The sequence below is a fragment of the Cannabis sativa genome, chromosome 1 (genome assembly GCF_029168945.1).
Source record: "Cannabis sativa cultivar Pink pepper isolate KNU-18-1 chromosome 1, ASM2916894v1, whole genome shotgun sequence".
NCBI classification, from domain to species: Eukaryota; Viridiplantae; Streptophyta; class Magnoliopsida; order Rosales; family Cannabaceae; genus Cannabis; species Cannabis sativa.
The window spans coordinates 11,130,151-11,150,936 of NC_083601.1; the positions used below are offsets into that span (position 1 = coordinate 11,130,151).

Below are 20,786 nucleotides of genomic sequence, written 5' to 3' on the forward strand. Positions count from 1 at the left end.
AAATGCAAAAAAAACTTTTTTGAATTGTAAAAATGAAAAAACCCCTTAAAAAAAATCCTGTATCCATAATTTAATTTTTTAAACATTAATCTCAATTTTTTGATACAAGCCGAAAACGTGCAATGTTACTAATCTTTTATTTGTCAATTAGGTAATATAGTCGCTCTTCGCACGGCTAATTTAATTTTTTTAAGTGTTATAATAAAAAATAATTATTTATTAATATAATAAATATTTATCCTAAAAAATTATTCCAATATATAATAAAAGTAAATTTATATTATCTAATCCTCAAGGCGCCATGCCTCCACGCATGTTGGCAGGCCCTCGAGACAAGCTACGAAACTAGCTGCATACATTAGACCTCTGTCCCTTTCCAACATGGTGCAACCATCCCATGCGTGTATGCAAACTAGCCCACAAATGACCACCCGTGTCATCTCGTGTTGAGACTTGTGGCCAAGGCGCACCACAACGTCTCTAGCAAATTTGGGCCACGTCTCGAGCAAGCGGCATATCGGAAAGCCAAAGAGAACGTACCCATTAACCTTTGACAGCTTCTTAAACGCACTACCGGGTCGCCCTGATAATGTCCATGAGTACTCTAACTCTTGGAGACATATGAGTTCTCTCGTGGTCCTCATATGCCCGTCCTACTAGCCTCACTGACTAGTAGTAGCTCACTTAGCACCAAGGTGTAAGGGGTAGTGGAGAGCTGACACCAGGGTACCTCCTTAAAGAGCATTATGAGCTTTTAGTCTTCTACCAGGAACATATATGATTTTTGCTCTGTAGACATATGGCCGAACCATATACCAAATCACATAGTTTCGCCAAACCGATTGCACCATTGTATTTGTAAACCCAAATAAATGGCGAATACCAAATTCCGTCCCGATCCAGACAATATTGAAAATATTTACAAAAATGCCACTGTCGTACAAATTAAGTACGCACGCACGTTACAAACTTAGCTTGTAACGTGTCATCTTAGCACGCACGTTACACGCATTACTGCCCTATTATTTTGTTCCTTGATTGTCAACTTGCATTGCGTCTCAAAGAGTCTTCTATTTTGCCCCAAAAATGATTAAATCGTTTAACTTTTCTTGACAAAAATTATACATTTGCAAGCACGTGATTGTTTGTTAAAATGTGTTTATCACATTGCTAGTTTTTTATTTTATTTTATTTATTTTTTATTTTTTTTTATTTTTCGTTTTTGTTTTCACAGTGAACTAGTTACTAATATCCCAAGATTTGAAAAATACATGAAAGTAACTCATTTATTTATTTTTTTTTCAACTTTTGAAAGTGGTAACCGGCTATTAGTTTGCAACAAAATTAATTAAAAAAAATGAAAGAACAATAAGTGCTTGGACAATCAGATGCTTGATATGTATATTTTCAGGTAAAGAAAATATATAGAACAAGCACCATGTGCTGCTGAGTGCTGACTATTTTCTCAACAAAACAAAAGTCTACATTACTGTATTAGGGAGCAAAAGAAACGACATAAGAATAACTAAAAACGACAATATCTCCAGTCAGAAATATTAACTTGGAAAACGACAACAATTTCGTATTTGCTACGTCCCGGAGGAAATTTCCTCTGTATATGCAGAAGTGGTCACAACAATATTCGAATGGTATTCGTCTTTTCTAGTTCTCAGCTTAGTCCTCCGATTCGATCCAAAATCTTTCGTTGATGGCAAATGGGTTCGTCATTTGGGCTTTATTTTCTGCACTTTCGATTATAATTCTGAGATTTGCTTCGCACATTACCAATGGCAGAAGGAGCAGAAAGCGAGCCGTGGGGTTCTTCCACCCTTACACCAACGATGGTGGCGGTGGAGAAAGAGTTTTGTGGTGTGCCGTCAAAGCCATTCAGGAAGAAAGTCCTGATTTTGACTGCGTCGTCTACACTGGCGATCACGACGCCTCGCCTCAGAGCTTGATGGGTCGAGCCGTTGATCGATTCGGGGTGAAGTTGCTTCACCCGCCTAAGGTACCCATATTTCTCCTACAAACCATTTTCAGTAGTAGTTCTCAATGATTCATTTGTATCATTTCTGTTCAATTTTTTTCTTGGGTGGTTTGAAATTTGATTACTTAAACTTCAACCTATTTTAGTTTGAGATTAAGAATCATACAAATAGTCTTAAACTCATTAGTTAACTGGAGAGACATGTAAAGCAGATAATTTGAAGCGGCCTCTACTTACTTAGCTCAAATATATTACAGTTGTAAAATTTAGGGTCGTTAATGGTTAAGAGATCTTGGTGTTGATAAGATTCAAACTTGGAATAACACACATATATATTGTTTATATAATCTAAGATGATCATGGACTGAAATGAGGTTTTCTAATAGACATGAAAATCTTATAGTTATTGGTCTGTCCATTCATAATTACTTAATTATTTTCTTATGTGTTTATTTGATCCTATTAATGCTCAGGTGGTACATTTGTATAAAAGGAAGTGGGTTGAAGAAACTACTTATCCTCGGTTTACTATGATAGGGCAGAGCTTTGGTTCGGTTTATCTCGCTTGGGAAGCTTTATGCAGCTTCACACCTTTGTATTATGTTGATACTAGTGGATATGCTTTCACATATCCAGTTGCTCGGATATTTGGTTGCAAAGTTATCTGCTACACACATTATCCTACAATTAGTTTAGACATGCTCTCCCGTGTTCGTGACCGTAGTTTCATGTATAATAATGATGCTGTTGTCGCTAAGAGGTTTGATACGAGTCTTTCTTATGCACTCTCATCTACTTTTGCTCTTGATTTGATATTTGGTGAAGATGTTGACAATGATAATTTGATAATGTAATTTATACTAAATCACTATTAATAACATCTTCATTGCTTATATGGCTGGCTTTTACTTGTTAAATCTTGTTTGTGCATTGTATTTGTCATACAATTAAACAGCATGATGAAGATGGTTATTTGGGGAATTGTATGATCAGCTTTACTGATTTGGAATGGGGTGAATTGCTCTGGAGGTTTTTTCCCTTCATAAATGTTAGCTTATAGCTGTCTACTCGTGTCGATCAACTAGCTTTTCTTCTTTAACTTAAAGCTCACAAATCTTCCCTTACTACAGTGTTTGGTTATCCCGGGTCAAAATAATATATTACACCATATTCAGCTGGATGTATGGCTTTGTTGGATCTCACGCCCATCTTGCCATGGTAAATTCTTCGTGGACTCAGTCTCATATTCAGAAGCTTTGGAAGATCCCAGATCGTATCAAGAGAGTTTATCCTCCTTGTGATACTTCTGGACTTCAGGTTTGTCTAGTTATTTCATAAAAAGGTTCTTATTTTCTTGTTCTTCAGTACACTATTGTCTTTACATCTATTTTCCTGTTTCTCTTATTGTTGATGTTTAAAGCAAATACATTTGGGTTTAACTACTTCTTTTAACAGGCACTTCCCTTAGAAAGGCCGAGTAAGCCAATTAAAATCATATCTGTTGCTCAATTTCGTCCTGAAAAGGTGGGCACATAAACCTTATGAACAGAAGGTACTAATCTTCTGGTCGGTTAATTACGAGGCCTTTCCTTGCTGTTCAAACCATTTTGACTTAATTATTCTGTTTCAGGCGCATACACTTCAACTTGAGGCCTTTTCAGTTGCACTTGGAAAATTACAAGCCGACTTCCCAAGACCTAAGCTTCAGTTTGTTGGTAGTTGTCGAAATAAATCAGATGAGGAAAGACTACAAAATTTGAAGACTAGAGCGTGTGAGCTAAAGGTGGATGCAGATGTGGAATTCCATAAGAATGTCACGTATAGGTAAGTACCAAAGAGGTTTTAATACATGCATGTATTTATTTAAAGTGTTGATTTGCAAACATCTATAAGCTCCTAGTGCGTGCCCTGACTGTAAAATCCATGACAAAACATGTGATCAATATCAATATGGTGCCGTTTGGTGACTTGATTACATTGGTTTGGTTCCAATGTAATCAAGATATTATGCTTCTGCTGAAATAGCTGAATGTAGTTTTTGGTTTTTATTCAATTAGTTATATATTTTCTTGCGTCTTTGTAACTTTATGACTCCCTGTTGGACCTGTGCGCTTCTCCTTCTCCGAATTGATTATTATTATTTTTATTTCTGCAGGGATCTGATGGAACTTTTGGGAGGTGCCACTGTTGGAATCCACTCAATGACTGATGAACACTTTGGCATCAGTGTTGTGGAGTATATGGCTGCAGGTGCCATTCCAATTGGTAGGTTTCTCATTCTGAATATTTTATCATCTGCTTTGACTTTCAAGTGTATTGACAGACAAATACTTGGTTTCACTCGCTTCAGCGCATAATTCTGCTGGTCCCAAGATGGATATTGTTTTAGAAGAAGATAGAAAACAAACTGGTTTTCTCGCCGGTAGTGTGGATGAATATGCAGATGCAATTATAAATGTGATTGAAATGCCAGAGACCAAGAGGCTTGAGATGGCATCAGCAGCTAGAAGACGAGCTAGCAGATTTTCAGAGCAGAGATTTTATGAAGACTTCAAAGCTGCTTTTCGACCAATTCTAAATCATGCATCCAGTTAACAAACACAAAAATAATACAAATACTCAAAAACTTGTTAAACTCCTTTCAAGATTTTGTAACACCAAATACTTGTGGTTAAGTTTAAGTTCCATATGGGAAATTGATTTCTTACACGGTGTGTGTACACTTTGTTTTACTAGTTTCAAAGTTGAAACTAACATACAAGAAAATAGAGAAATTACCATGGTCACCTTTTGTCATTTATGTTTTAATTTAAAACTTCAAATTTGCTTCAAACAACAAGCTCTTTGAAGAAGTGTTGATAAAATTCCTAATTCAATTACTCAGGTCTTTTGGAAGAAACGGGGGCTTAGCCAATCCAATCTGCAAAGTGTAAATATCTACACTTGTGCGTATTGGATTGGATTTAAAAATTGATTCAATTTATATCTATTCTATATAAAGTGTGCCTATATAACTGAAATTCTTGGTTTATGAGAAATTCATGGGTGACTTTTTATTTTTATTTAATAAAATAATAAAATATTATTTATATATAATAAAATAATAATAAAACAAATCTCATTAATATTTGAATTGATATTTGAACTGATATTCTAGAATCACAACCTATTTAAAAAGAAAACAACCGGAGTTCCTATTCTGCTATTTTCTCTTTCACCTCGTTTGCTTGTATGCTCTCGTTGCCCCTTACAAATCATAATGGTACATGTTATTTTTATGTTTTGATCTCATCTTAGGGATAGAAAAAGAATTCCATGATTTTATTTATCTATTTTTTTATTTACTTTTTTTTTTCTACCGAACACTTGTGCTTTTTAGGTTTTTAGCTTTTTCTTATTGATTTTGTGGCTTTTTCTTTCTCTAACACTTCATTGTGAGTATCTTTGAGTGATGATTTAAGCTTTTCTACTTTCAATGAAAACGAAGCTAAGTTTCCTGACTCGAAGAAAAAGAAAAAAATAATCAGTAAATACATGAACAAAACCGTCGACCTAAGCACACAGACCAAGAGCTGCGGACCATCACCGCCATCGTTTCGGATAAAACTTTTGTCAAAAACTAATTTTACAGATATTATTATTAGTATTACAAACAAAACAATTCCCTTACAATATAATCGCAAGCAAAACAACCTTACTTTTCCACTGAATTACCTTTAATACCACTTTGGATTTTCCTGTGGACTTTTCTTTAGTTTTCACCTACGTTTTAATAAGATTATTCAATAATATCTTTTAATATATATATATATATATATATATATGAAAAATTATTAATAAAATCTACAAATAAGAAGTCTTTTTTAGGATAAATGTCCCCAAATTATTTATTATTTGAATTCAGTTTATAAGAATCATAGTACAGTATATTCAGTTTCTATTATTATGTGAACTCAGACTAAATAATAATAAAAAAAAAGTCTAACCTGATTATAGAGTTCACATTTATTTAGTCTAATGAAATATACTGGTGTAGTTTTTAAAAAATTAAATAGTTTTACATGCCTTTCATAATAAAAAAAGTCTAACCTGATTATAGAGTTCACATTTATTTAGTCTAATAAAATATACTGCAGAGGTGTAGTTTTTAAAAAATTAAATAGTTTTACATGCCTTTCATAAGTTGATTTTTTAATTAAATAAATTATGCACACCATGTCTAATCATCTTACATGAAAATACATTACTGTTTGCAGGAACACCGCCGCTTTGTCGATAATGAAAAAATGGATAATCCATATATATGCGGACCCGGCTAGAATGAAAAGTGCAAAATACAAAAATTACACTATTGTCTCTATCAAAGAAAATGAAAATTGAAATCCACCAATGACTATCATTAGTTTTCTTATCTACAATTTTTAGACTAATGCTATCTTCAATTATCAACAATTTAGAGATTGATTTTTAATTTTCTTTTTATCTTACCCTCATTTAAGTAATGTTTCTTTAAGTATTGGAACATTAATTTTTAGTTTATTTTTGAATTAACTTAAGAACATATTTAAATCATTAAGCTTTCTTAAACACTAATATATTGCATTCAGTATTCAATAATAATCTCACTTTCAAATAACATAGAAAAAACCTAGCATAAAATTTAGTATACGTGCCTCGCATGTAGTTTTTTGCTAGTATTTATATATATATATTTTAAAAAAAATATATACAATTAATATTTTAATGTATAGTAATTTAAAATTTTAATATATAAATATATTTCAAAACTTAGTAGATCAAGTGTATATTTTATTCTAATAAAATATAATCTAAATTAAAATTAAATATGTTCTATACAAACAATTTGTTTTCCATCTTCCTTTGAATTTGTTATTTTATTTATTTAAATTTATTGTTGGAGGCATAGAACAATAATAATTTATTTAATTTTGTCATTAGTTATTTAGTTATGTAATTTTTGTTAATAAATATTAGATAATTCAATATTAAAAAATAAACGATTCAAAATATTAATCCAATTCACACTTTTGTCTAGATTGAATTTGATTTATTATGCAGATTTGATTGGATCTAAAATATAAATTTTGTACTTAGTGTGAATCAAATATAATATGAGCAAAATAATATGGATTGAATCAGGTGAAGACCCTTACTTTCAACCATTGTTTGAGAGAACAAAGTTCAATCACTCAAGTACTTTTGTTGTTGTTTCTTGTTGTATCTGCAACAAAAATAGTGTTTTGTTTGAAAAGTGTGCATTTTTATATAAACATTAATTATAAATCTAACAGTGCTAATGTAATTTAGCTTTATAATTAGAATTTTTGTACCCCAAATTTTGATATGTATTACATTATGCTCCTGAATTTTCAAGATCATTAAAAAATCCTCTTTAAATCATTGAGATCGTTGGATTTAAGGACTTTTGTCTAATTTTAGTAAGGAAAGTTTGATATGGATGAAAGTTCAGGGGGCATGATTTAGTACATGTCAAAGTTCGAAGGGCATGATTTGGTAGATATCAAAATCTGAGGAGCATAATTTAGTACATAAACAATCATTGAATTAGTAAAAATGACTGTAATTGGACAAAAGTCATTAATTCTAACAATTTTAATAGTTCATGAGAAATTTTTAACGATCAACAAAATTCAAAAGGCATGATTTGATACATGTCAAAGTTTAGAAAATAAAATTCCTAATTAGTCTTACATAAATTAGTTTTAAAAAGGGTTACTACATTAATAATTTTTAAAGATTTTCTATTAGTTTCAAAGCCATTCATCTCCATCACGAAATCGTGAATTTTGGTAAAAAAAAACATTTTTGGTCCTCCAATTACCTCCTAAAATTCAAATTTTTGCTTGGGAAATTATGCATGATACTTTGCCAGTAGCTACAAAATTAGTCAAAACAAAATTTATCACAACTACTACTTATTTCTTATGCTCACATGCCTGGGAGTTTATTAGACACGTACTGTTTGGTTGTAAGTATGCGAAAGCTGTTTGGAGACACTTGTATTTTTGTTTTGACTTTCACATGTCTAATTCTATGGTTCAAGTAGACGACTTAGTCCATATGTCATCTATGTTTTCTAAAGTTGAAATGGAATCAATTCTTTGCGTCATGTGGTCAATATGGACTAAAAGGAGTAAAGTGATACATGAAAATCGTGCTCGACCTGCTGTAAAACTTCCCTCTTTTCTGCTGCAATATAGCGCAACTCATTCATCAGCTAATCTAATTTTCATTCCTCCAACTGTTGTCCTTGCCCCTTGGAATCTTGGAAGCCCCTTGCTAGAGGAAACCTAAAGCTTAGCGTTAATGCAACTGTTAATATTGCTGGTAGAATTTCAAGTGTCAGAGCTATTATTCGAAATAAATTTGACCATGTGGTTGCTGCTTATACCAAACCTCTCACAGGGTGTTATAAGGCTTATGAGATGAAAGCCTTGGCTCTTTTTCACAGCCTCCTTTGGGTCTCACAATTGCAGTTGCCTATCAATGAAATAGAAACGGATGCGCTTAAAGTTTCCACGACAATCAATCAACCCTCTCCTATATTATCTACTTTTATAGATATTATTGTAGAAGTTGTTGGCCTTTTATTATTATTATTATTTTTTTTCTGGAGTTGTCTCTCATGTTCGTAGAGATGGTAATTAAGGGTGGACATCAGATCTAATCTAACATTTTTTTCCTCATCCGATCTTATCCAATTAGCAATTGAATTTGGAAAATCATCATCCAATCCAATCCAATTAGACCTCAAAATCCAATCTAATCTAATTCAAAAACTAATAAGATTGGATCAATTTTTTAATTGAATATCCAATTACACACCTAGATTTAAATATTAACTTAAAAATATGAAGAAAAATATGCATAAACTAAATATCACTATTTATTTAAGTTTAATACTCTATAAACATGCAATTGTTACAAGTGTAATGCAACTAAAAATTAATATAATCAAAACAACAATATTGCTAAGTAATAATATAAAACAAAACATCATGCAAATAAATACACAGAATAACCAAGTATTACAAATTCAACACAAAAAATCTAATAAAAATATAATTAATATATATTATATTTTATAATATTTTCTAATATAAATTATTTTTTAACATATATAAATGTAATTGGATTGAATCAGTTTTTAATTGAATTTTGAGATTGACATTTAATAACTGATTTAATCCAACTAGAATCCTTAATTCAATTGTAATTGAATATCTAATTTTTATAATTAGATCAGATTAGATCGGTTCGATTCAATTGAATTAGATTAAATGTTGCCAATCCATTGCTAATAAATCTGCTCATGACTTAGAAAAATATATTTTAAAATTAGATGAAATCTCTATTTGGTTGGAGGATTTCACGTCTCTTATATTATTTGTTGTTATAAATGAATAGATTTAGTTTGAGGAAATTATATTCTATACCTTTTTTATATTATCCTCTTTTATTTTTACCCTCTTTTTTAAAGTCTATCATTTTTACCTCTTTTTTTAAATATTGTACCAATTTTGCTCCTGTCCCTTCAAGATACTCTCCATGTAACTCTCTTATGTCAGAGTATTTTGGGTATAATACATATAAAAAGAGGTATGTTTCAAATAAATATAAAATTAGAGGTAAATTTGATTAATTGATTAATAAAAGGGGTATTTTTCAACTTTACCCATTTAGTTTTATAAATGGATTTTTTTTTGGTATGGATGGAAATTACAAACGTATATAATTTCTCTACACGTATTTACAAAATTATTGGCATTGAACTGTTTTTGTAATTGTTATTTACCTAATTGTTAAAATTATTGGGCTTTTTCATTTTCACACTTTAAAATAAATTTTTTTGTATATTTACGGAATTCTACATAGAAATTCCTATTGCAACTAGCGCTGCAACTTAAATTGCAATACAAAATCGTATAGAAACCCCTACTGCAACGAGCGCTGCAACCATCTTAGAAACTCAAATCATAAATTTGAAAAAAAAAATTATTATATAGAGTAATTTTCTTTCTAATTATTAGTTTTTAATTTTTTTTTCTTCAAAAAAAAAAAAAAGTGAAGGTATCAATATATATATATAAAGGAATGCACAAAAGTGATGACATGGCGGTTTCTATGAAATTTCTTTCCCTTTCTTTATTTTCTCTAATTTTCACTTTTTTTTTATTTTTTAATTATTTTTTTTTAACAAAACCTTTCATTTCTTCATCTCACCTTATTTAATAATTGTATATAATTACCTCATGCCTTTTGATATGTAATCCTAGCAGTTACACAATGATAATATAATAAAATAAGTATAACATTTAATATTTCCATTTGGTGTAAACATGTCCTAACAAATTAAACAAAATAAATTTATTACAAAATAATAAGTAGTGTAGGTGCCATTGTTTTTTTTTTTATTATTATTTGCATTTTTTTTTCTTTCCTTCCTTCTTATGGTAATGGTTTTTAGAAGTTATACTATAAATATTTAAAAGATTATTATTTTGTTATATAGTTGTTAATATAGTTTTGTAACAACTTTTTACAACACATATATTATCAAAATAAAAAATAATCCCAACCCTTAAAAAAATAATAATAAAAAAAGAAAAGAATTAACAATATTACATGTCTTCTTTAAAAATTAAAATAGTAAAGCTAATAACATTACATGTTAAATTATTACCAATAAAATAAATTTATAGATTATAAATGTAATGATTAAGCTAATAAATTTGACAAAAAACTATAGTCATTATACATAATTTTTCATGTGGCATCCTATATGATTTTTTTTCTAATCTTTCCACTCTCATTTTTTATAATTTAATTATTTTTTTGTGTTATTTCTTTCATTTAGTATCGTCATTATTAGATTTGTATGTTTTATTACGATTTTTTAAATCACAATTATTCTAATACCTTAATTACAATAAAATATGAAATTATACCGTCATTCTAATACATTAATCAAAATAACATACTAAAAATTTGGGTGATGATCATGATCTAGATGTATAAAAAAAAATTGTATTAATTAACTGTTATTCAACTAATAATTGCATTATTTTATTTAGTGAAGCTGAAAAGACTATAAATATTTATAAAATTATTTAATACCATTACATTCTACATTTAATTCTTAAAAGTTTAAAAAATAGTAATAATTCATTTATATAGAATTAATTACTTCATGTAACAGTCCAAATTTCATTAATGCTTCATTTTAAACCCACTCCCAAATTGTATATATAATAACAAATCCTCTACTGATCACATCAGATACCATCGCTCACCTTTATTTTTTTCTTTACTTAGTATCTTTTTCTCTTTCTCTCTTCTGTATGAGTCTTATATATGTTTATATTATTACTTTTTGTTTCTTTCTCTTAAGTATCTATTTCACTTTATATATATGGTATGAGTTTTATATATGTTTATATATATGTTATTGTTATTGTTGGAATGTAATATTTCTTTATGTTGATATTAATTATCAAGTATAATTATGATTATGTATGCGATTCAACTCAAAGAATGAGTTTAGATTTTGGTAAAAACCATCATCTCCGTTGTCATTGCTGCCACATCTCCCGCAGCAGAAAGTTATCTCCAGTAAAGGTCTAATATAATCTAACAACATATTTTCTTAGGTTGCATGCTCAATCTCTCTTCACTACTGTTCTTAACAAAGTTTTCATCTTTTCATTAAATTTACTTATCTAAAAAGAAGTAGTTGATTATTGGTGCAATTTATTATCAGTCCCACACTTTTAATTTTAATAAATAATATAGGAAATCATTAACTACTCCTAACGGGCCACATTGAGATGATATTAGGCACATATTGCTTTATATATACATTTATTTATATTTCTTTGATTATTAGTAGTATAATTAATAATATAATCTATCCATTCTTATTTTACCTACTTATTTTTATTATTTATCCATAAATGTTTCTTCCATAAAAAAAAAAAATCCATAGATGTTTTAAAAATGATGTTTCTATTATAGTGAAAGTAAAATTAAAATAGTAAATAAGCAAATATCAATATTTATATTTAGGGATAACTTTATTTCAATTTTATATAATAAATTATTTTATTTTATGTCACTTTTTACTTATTTGAAATTAATTTTTAAATATTATTTTTCAATTCATTGTTATATATAGAGTAATAATACTAATTAGTTATTATATATCTCATTAATTCACAATTTCATGCGTTATCTATTTTATTTTATTTTTTATTAATTACTCATTATCAATATGTATATATTTATTTTTGTGGATATTATTATTTATTTGGACAATGCCATTTTTATTTTATTTATTATGGATAATTATGGAGGTAAGATGAAAGTGAGTAAGATATTATAAGTAGTTTTTTTTTTTGTATTATTTATATTTGGAAAAAAAAAAATAAAAAATATCACTATTTATAAACTAAATGAGATTACACAGGCATCACTAAGAAGCAAAAAGAATTTTTTGGTATGTTCAATTTTATAAATTACCCATTTTTTTTAATTTACTTGAAATTATGATTTACAAAATAATCATGTTTTTACTTATTATGTATGATTTTTGATAGTTTTACTTACGAAAACACGTGTATATTGATCATCACTAATTTTAAAAATATTTATAAAAATACGTAATTTTTGAAAAATAATAATTTTTTTTAATAAAGTACAATGTCATAATTTATATTATGAATTTTTTTGAGATGATTTATATTATGAATTTAGTCAAAATATACTCAAAAACTACAAAAGATATACGAAGTTTTTTTTATCAATTTTATTGGCTGAATTTTGTTTTGTAGCACCAACAACAATTTTTTTCAGAAACATATACTGAATTGTCATCCTACATTTATCTTTGTAGAGAAGGCATTCTAATGATACACAACAAAACAAAATACAAAAAATTTCATAAATAGTAGTTAAATTATTTTTTTTTTTATTAAAAGGAAAAAAACTCGAAGTAATCTTTTAAAAATAATTACATCGATCATCAGTCACAAGACCAGTTTATCAAATTCGAAAACTATTATCTTCTTCATTTATTTTATTATAAAATCGCATTCAATTTCGTTGTTAATTCTACAATTTTTAATATTTATCACAAAATTATCGTCTTTCTATATATTTTAAATATAATAAGTTATGTTTCTAATTTCTGTATTATTTTTGTATATAATATACACATTGAATTGTTATATTTTAGATTATCTCACTCAATATAACTACAAAATATATATCTGTATATGATATATGTAAAGATTAAAAAAGTTGAACTACACCGCGCGAAGCGCGGCTTAGTTCCCTAGTTTTGTAAATAAATTAAGTGATCTAAATTGATGGGATGTCCCGAAAGGACCCATTTTGAAACAAATAAGAATTATTAAAAACCAGCGTGGTTTACACGCGCTGAGATAGAGGTAGAGGCTCTCACTCAGTCCCACCTTCACCTTATCGCCAACCCAAAGCAAACCAAATTCTTCCTTCTCCTTTCATGGTTGGCCGTTAGGACCCAACGTCCACCTCAAAAACTATGGCCGTTTCATTCAATTCCGTCCTCGGCTTCTCTTCAACGGTACTCTTTTGCTTTTGCCCTTTCTTTCTTTTTCCAATTTACGATGCACACTTTTGGATTTCCTTACTTGGAAAAGCTGCACTGCACTCATATATTTTCTTGAGTTTTCAGTTTTACGTTTTCGTTACTTTAGGTATATGCCCATTAATTCTCTGGATAGTTTTCAATCAATGCTGGTTGGGATTATTTATGGTAGTAGAGGGAGGAGCTCAGAGAAGATTGATTTGGTTGCATGATGCAATTTAGCTTAGAGTATTATTAGTACTCAGTTGTGAATTGTGATTAGACTAAAACTTGTGCTAAGTTTTTGATTGAAAGAAATTGACTTATGTGGTTTGTAATTGGAACCATTATTGAGAATAATAAGGACTTGTACTGGTAATAGTTACTAGATGTTTAAGTTAATTTTTACATGGATGAAACAATCTGTCGAAGGAGACTAAGCAATTATTGTTATGATCATCAAAAGTACACCTTTCTTTTCATTCACCATCATCTAACTAGTGAAAAAACGTTGAAGAGGGAATGAGGTTACCGAATAAGCTCTAAATGTTTTAAGTTGTACGAATTATAAAAGGGTGGATTTGTACTGAGATGAGGCAGTAAAATACTACAAAAATACTATGCATTGATAGTTCTATAGCTTTGCTAATCAATGGTTACAAGTTCATTAGGGAATCTTGACCAAAATTTAACCAAAAGCTCCAAAAGTTATCTGCAACAATCATTTTTCATGCTAATTTGATCTGGGTGTAAAAGGAAGAAAAGAAAAGTAAATTAGATGACTTTATTTCCGGGAAAATTTTAGGATGATAACATGTTTACTTTGCTGTTAGTGTTAAGAACTTGGATGGGAAGGTCTCCTTCTTCCAAACTTTGTGCTTAGATGATTCAGAAGCTCCATTTGAAGACTATATCTTTGTTTAATAAAATTATTTGAGTAATGTTTTTATGTTCTCTTCTTTAGAAGTTGCGAAGTGAGTACCAGAATGTCTCAAAATCGTCTGCTGCTGCAGCTTCATTGTCAAGGGTGGTCTGCCAAGGAAAGCCCTATGTCGGTACATTTTGGTCGAGAAGATTTGTAAAGGAAAAAGGGAGGGAGTTTTATGTTTCAGTTGCTGAAGGTGATCAGCTTACAGCAGAAGGCAGTGATGGTGGCCCTGGCAACGCGGGAAGATTGCTCTCCAATGATCTGATTTCATCAGGTGATTCCGGTGCCCCTGAGGCTTCCAACACTAGCTCATCAGCTTCTGTAAATCAAGAGGAGACATCATCAGCAACCAGCCAGCTAGAGAAACCGAAAAGGTCACCCTTGACAGCAAGGGAGAGACTAAGAGCAGCCCGGGTTTTGAATCGTTACAACAACACTGAATCAAGGGCAGCTAAATCTTCATCAGATATGAGCAGCAAAGTATTAGATGCCATTAGAGAAAGTGATCGTGGGAAGAAAAAGGGACTTCCTGAAGCCCCTGGAAACATGCTTGATGACAGTAAACGAGGGATGCCACCAAAGGGACTCACTTTCCAGTTTCCAGGGGGTAATGATTTATTTGTTATTATCTTCTCATTCGTGTTTATCAGTACTGTAATGTTTGCTACCACCTTCATTGTGTGGAAAGTAGGAGCCATCCATTTTAATGAATACTAGAAGGTAGATTAACTGTAGTTTTGATTGTATTCCACAGTTTTGAACAGGAAAGCGAATTCATATACATATTTTTTTCTGTATCTTCTTGGTCTTGGGTATATCAATTAGAACTTCAAAACTCTATAATTTAGATCTTGTCTATACAGTCAATGTACAAATATCTGCTTATAGTCAAGATTTGCTGCATGATATGCGTTTGTTCAGCATGTGTTTAATGCAGCCGTAACAAAGACGAACTTGGCTTTTGTCTTCCTTGAATTAAATTTTCGTTCGGTATTCATATTCAATTCATGTTATTTATACATTGTACCTACATATATATATTTATCTCAAACAACTTAAAAATGAGAAGTAATTCACAAACTTACCTGGGTCTCAGTTTACTTACTTGCCATTACTTCAGTCTTTGGTTTGGCTATGATAAGCTGTGATGATGTAAATTTAAACATTTCATAAATCCTAGTGCTGTCTGATCATTTTTGTCCTCAACCAAAGTTGCCAAAATGAATTGGCCAAAACATCATCATATGTTGGTGTTGGATTTGTTAATTTGGAATTATTGTAAGCCTAGCTAGTTCATGCAAACGACACATTTATTATTTTTGGCGAGATCTTCTGAATCTTATGCAATCTCCTTACTGTACCATAATCTTTGAACCAAAGTGGCCAAGAACTTAAGCTGACAATAACTTGAACCTATAAAGGGGTTTCGACATAACTGTTTTTAGGTTCAAATCATCATCATCCCTAACCTGTATTTAGCATATTTTCATTGTGACTAGATCTTGCCGACGATATAATTTGGCAAGATCTTCACATATAATGGGACCCATTAAGGCTGCATTTCCGATATTCCAGTCCCTTGGTTGGATTAATACATAATATATATATATATATATATACATATATTTACGTACTTGTTTTATAAATGAAGAAGAAAAAAGCACGGGAGTAATAAACACCACACAAAGTTCTTGAGTTAACAAAAGTTGGCACAAGCGAGTGAGTGGTTGATCAGAGGTCGTATCAATCTTTAAAGTCTTCTTTATGGTGGTAACTTACGTGGTTTGAGTGAGTGAGGTTATGGGGGTAAGAGGTAAAGGGGTCCTACAAAAGTGACAATGGTGTGTGATTCAGATTTAAGCGCTCTTGTTTGCTTCTGCAGAGGCCTATCTACTCAGTACTCACACAAAAGCCTATGAAAATGGACAAATAATTAGCAAAGCAAAAATTGCTGCCTAATTAGGATTTTTATCTCCTAAACTTTAACATGCACCAAATCATACTTCTGAACTTTTCTGGCCGTTAAAAATTCTCTTTTGTCTAATTTCATTCAATTTTACTATTTCAGTACATAAATAATTCATGAAATAGTAAAATTGAATGAAATTAGACAAAAATCGTTAAATTCATTAATCTTTATAGTTCAAGAGATATTTTTAACCACTTTAAAAGTTCAAAGAACATGATTTGGTACATGTCAAAGTTTGAAGGATAAAAATCCTAATTACCTAATTAATGGGCATCCCAAGTCACTATATAATTAATCGAGATTATTGCTCAGTAGCTTTTTGTAGGCACTATGCCAACGACTTACAGTTAATTAATCGAGATTATTATTCAGTAGCCTTTTTTGCAGGCACCATGCCAACGACTTACCAGATGACTCGTGTGAAATTTTATTTGAAAAAATTACATGGCTCTTATCCAAACCCCTAGCCTAACTCCAACTAATTATTTCTTTCTGTGGGAGGATTCATTCAAGATTCACCCATAAACATTAACCTTGAAAAGCAAACTTATTTTTCGGCTTGGCTTTAGAGAAAAGTATATAAACAATATCAATAAGTTCGTTCTTACTATGAAGTTCAATACATAACTTGGAGAAATGTGAACAAAAAAACGAAAAAAATGAATACACAATTTTATTGAGATTTTTTTTAATAGAACAATCCTATTATTACACCTCAGTACCATCCTTATCTAACATACGCTCTGCCGCCCACAATTTTTTTTCTTTGAAATCACAATTTTATTTCTTTTGGAATAAGGTAAAATCTTTTCGCATATTATAGGATAACTACAATAGTAATGGGTTGCGCTGTTTTAATATTATTGTTGATCTTGTTAAAAAGAAAAACATTATCCTTTACCTTTTTTTTTCAAAAAAAATATACTACATTTGGGTTTTACTAAAAGAAAAATTTATTGTGTTTAAAGAACATATTTTAGATAAAGAATGAATTAATAATGCTCCTGTGAAGGACAACCTATTATCCCGAAATGCATTTTCTAGGCATGTGGGTCAATTGTATCTTCTTCCATGAATCTGTTAGGTTTTTCGGGTCCAAAATTTTAGTCAACATTAGATTTAATAATGCTCCTGTGAAGGACAATCGATAATTTTCACAACTTGTGGGTCTGATTATGTAAATTTGGTTCAAGTTTATTTTAAGAGAAAAAAAAAATTGAAAAAAAAAAAACTTTCATACCGAATGACAGGTGAATAAAGCCAAGCAAGCACAATTTTTTCATTTGACAAAATTTAAAGGGTTTGTGGATAATATAATACTACACCAATCACAATCAAACGTGAAGATCACTACCATACATACACACATTATATTATTAGTGCAAGAGAATAGTAATAGTACACTAGCTAGATATATTGATATGTTGTGTTGTGAATGAGCTTTTGCCATGACTTTGATTGTTATTACTAATTTTTCTTTATTTCTTGTGGTATGGAAAATCTCTATCATCAACAACATCAGTATTCTTCTTCTCCACAACCCAATGGAGAAAACTTTTCCCACTACAACAAAAACGACGAGTCGTTTCTTGTACCATATTGGCATTTACCTCTTGATGATGAACATCACAACAACCATGTACTAGCCACCTCCTCTGCTTTCCAATTTTGTGGGTTTCCTTCTTCTTCTTCATCTTCTACTTTTCCAAACGACAGTAGTTTTGGACCAGAAGATAAAGCTGCTGCTGCTTCCAAAAGCCATAGCCAAGCTGAGAAACGACGTCGTGACCGGATCAATGCTCAACTCACCACTCTTAGGAAACTAATTCCCAAATCTGATAAGGTAAAATTATAATAAAAAAAAAAAGCCTTTTTCTCAATTTTTTATATTAAATACTTTGTTTGATAATAACTGTGTTTAATTAATTGTTTTTTTTTTCTTGTAAGATGGATAAGGCAGCTTTATTAGGAAGTGTGATAGATCACGTGAAAGAACTCAAGAGAAAAGCAGGGGAAGTAAGCAAATATTCAGTAGTTCCAACTGAAATTGATGAAATAATCATAGAAAGCAATCTTTCGGATCAAGACTACGTAAGACTTTCCGAAGCTGGCGCTAATAAAAACTGTGACAACGTTAATTACATAAAGGCCTCTGTTTGTTGTGAGGATAGGCCTGAGTTGTTCTCTGAGCTTATTCAAGTTTTCAAAGGGTTAAACCTCACAGCAGTTAGGGCTGATGTAGTTAGCATTGGTGGTAGAATTAAGAGTGTTCTTATTCTTAGCTCTAAAAATAATGAACATGGTAATACTAGTGTTTGTATAAACACTCTTAAACAATCTCTTAAACTAGTTTTAAGCAAAATATCTTCTTCATCATCTATGGCTACAACTTGTCGTATTAGGAGTAAGAGACAAAGGTTTTTCTTGCCTTCATCTCATTTTCCTCAATAAATTTACTATTTATTATTTCTTTATATATATATTTAAATCAATGTATTATAAAATTAATAATAAAATCTTAGTGGAAACGTAAAAGACAGGAGAATTATCATTGTGCCAGTGTGACCACTTTTTCTTATTTTTCCTCACTTAAAAAGTTAAAAGCACCACCACTTCTTATAATTCATATCTCAACATCATTGGTACTCTGAAATTGGACATTTATTAATATTTATTTATTTTCTTGAGTAAGAATGAAAAAGTAAGAAAAATAATCATTGAAAACTGCAGTGTTGAAATAAATATTCAGGTGATGACAAAGGCAATGAAAACTGGACGAAATAATTGAAGAGTTCAAATAAATTGCAACTTTGATAAATTAAGAGTTCAAATAATGGTGGAAAACTAGTGTAAAAATGTGTAAACTCAATTCAATTATATCTTTGACAGGTTCGACATTATTAATAATTTACAGAGGTTAATAATACTTTGTACCAATAAATATGATCAACAGGTCCCGGCACTTCCTTGTCTTCATTTATTGGGAAATTTTGTAGTACTACAATGTGTATACCTAATATGGTGACAAAACAAATGAAGGGTAGAAAATGGTCGATCTCTCTCCTTAAAAAAGAGAGAAGTAGTTCGAAAAAAGTGGTATAAATATACAAAATTGTAGATTTCGAATATATTTGGATGATCTTTATGGGCCTTTTAAAATCAATCTCTTAAAGGAAGACCTTATATAATTGGAAAGATTTTTACATAAATTCAGGAGTAGTAGCTAGCATGAGTGACACGGAAGTTGGAGAAAGAAAGTTGCGGCCATATGGGACCTCCACTTTTGAAAAATTCAGTCCATACAAACAATTTTTTTTGGTTTCCTTTGTACCACAAATGCATCAAACAAAGATATTATATATTAATATATCTATCTAACAGAAACTATAAATATCTATTTTTATAATCAACACTCTTGAGTTTTCATGATGTGAGTATAAGCTATAATCCTTATAGTAAGCTGGTAAGTAACAAGTTAAATAACTCAAATAATACAATCAGATTAAATTAATTTATGATTAAGTAAATGATATGATTTAGAATAGATAATTACAGTATGTTTACTTATCTGCTATTAATATCGCTCCAATCCAATGTAACAAATACATTCGATCATATCTACTTTATTAAGGCCATGTAAAAGAAATATTACTTACTCATATAAATCTTGTGCACTGATTAAGAATAATTTATTTAAATATATAATCACAATTATATTTTATTATCATATCGTTACTATAATTATGATTTTATCTATATATTCTTATTAAACTTATAATTATGTGAATATACATGTAATTAATTTAACTAAACAAATCCAAATTCTGTATATCTAGTTGATAAACAAAAGTATAATAAAAGAAATATTATTTTATAAGAGCATAAAATTATTATTTATTTTGTAGGGAGAAGGAAGATGTTTGCGCAGATTATATTGCAAACATGGAGCGAAGAAGCAATACCCTTCGTAAGTGACTTCATGGAGAGGTTAATGAGAATAGGCTATGTTATGCAGCATCACGGGCGACCGTTACAAAGGAAAGGAAGAAAATAAACCTTTCGGGTCATGCTACCCCCAACATAGATTCCAAACATCGGGGCTTGAGAGCCAACACCTCTACAGGAGGTATGTCTCGCATAACCATAAATTATCCACCCTCAGTAGGGGATAATGCTACGCTTAGAACTACTAAATTTGACAAGTCTCTTAAGATTTCTATTGTACCGACCGAAATCGTTGGTGGAATGATGAAAA

The 20,786-nt window shown here is 30.2% G+C and overlaps 3 protein-coding genes across 4 annotated transcripts; all 3 read left to right on the forward strand.

The window, feature by feature from the left end:
• Nucleotides 1-1,593: 1,593 nt before the first annotated feature.
• Nucleotides 1,594-4,783, forward strand: LOC115707760 (GDP-Man:Man(3)GlcNAc(2)-PP-Dol alpha-1,2-mannosyltransferase). The gene is made up of 7 exons (XM_030635815.2): nt 1,594-2,008; nt 2,461-2,747; nt 3,118-3,304; nt 3,443-3,511; nt 3,618-3,811; nt 4,143-4,252; nt 4,338-4,783. The coding sequence occupies exons 1-7, from the start codon at nt 1,709-1,711 to the stop codon at nt 4,580-4,582; spliced, it is 1,392 nt and encodes a 463-aa protein (XP_030491675.2). The 5' UTR covers nt 1,594-1,708; the 3' UTR covers nt 4,583-4,783.
• An 8,624-nt stretch (nt 4,784-13,407) lies between these two features.
• On the forward strand, nt 13,408-15,566 carry LOC115707201 (uncharacterized). 2 transcript variants are annotated; one of them, XM_030635083.2, is made up of 2 exons: nt 13,408-13,631; nt 14,599-15,566. In XM_030635083.2, the coding sequence occupies exons 1-2, from the start codon at nt 13,590-13,592 to the stop codon at nt 15,277-15,279; spliced, it is 723 nt and encodes a 240-aa protein (XP_030490943.2). In that variant the 5' UTR covers nt 13,408-13,589; the 3' UTR covers nt 15,280-15,566. The 2 variants fall into 2 exon arrangements, with proteins under 2 accessions (XP_030490943.2, XP_060959801.1); XM_061103818.1 differs by having other exon boundaries at nt 14,602-15,566.
• Nucleotides 15,567-17,774: 2,208 nt separating this feature from the next.
• Nucleotides 17,775-19,005, forward strand: LOC115703614 (transcription factor bHLH51). Its single transcript, XM_030630850.2, has 2 exons — nt 17,775-18,374; nt 18,479-19,005. The coding sequence occupies exons 1-2, from the start codon at nt 18,024-18,026 to the stop codon at nt 18,980-18,982; spliced, it is 855 nt and encodes a 284-aa protein (XP_030486710.1). The 5' UTR covers nt 17,775-18,023; the 3' UTR covers nt 18,983-19,005.
• The last annotated feature ends 1,781 nt before the right edge of the window (nt 19,006-20,786 follow it).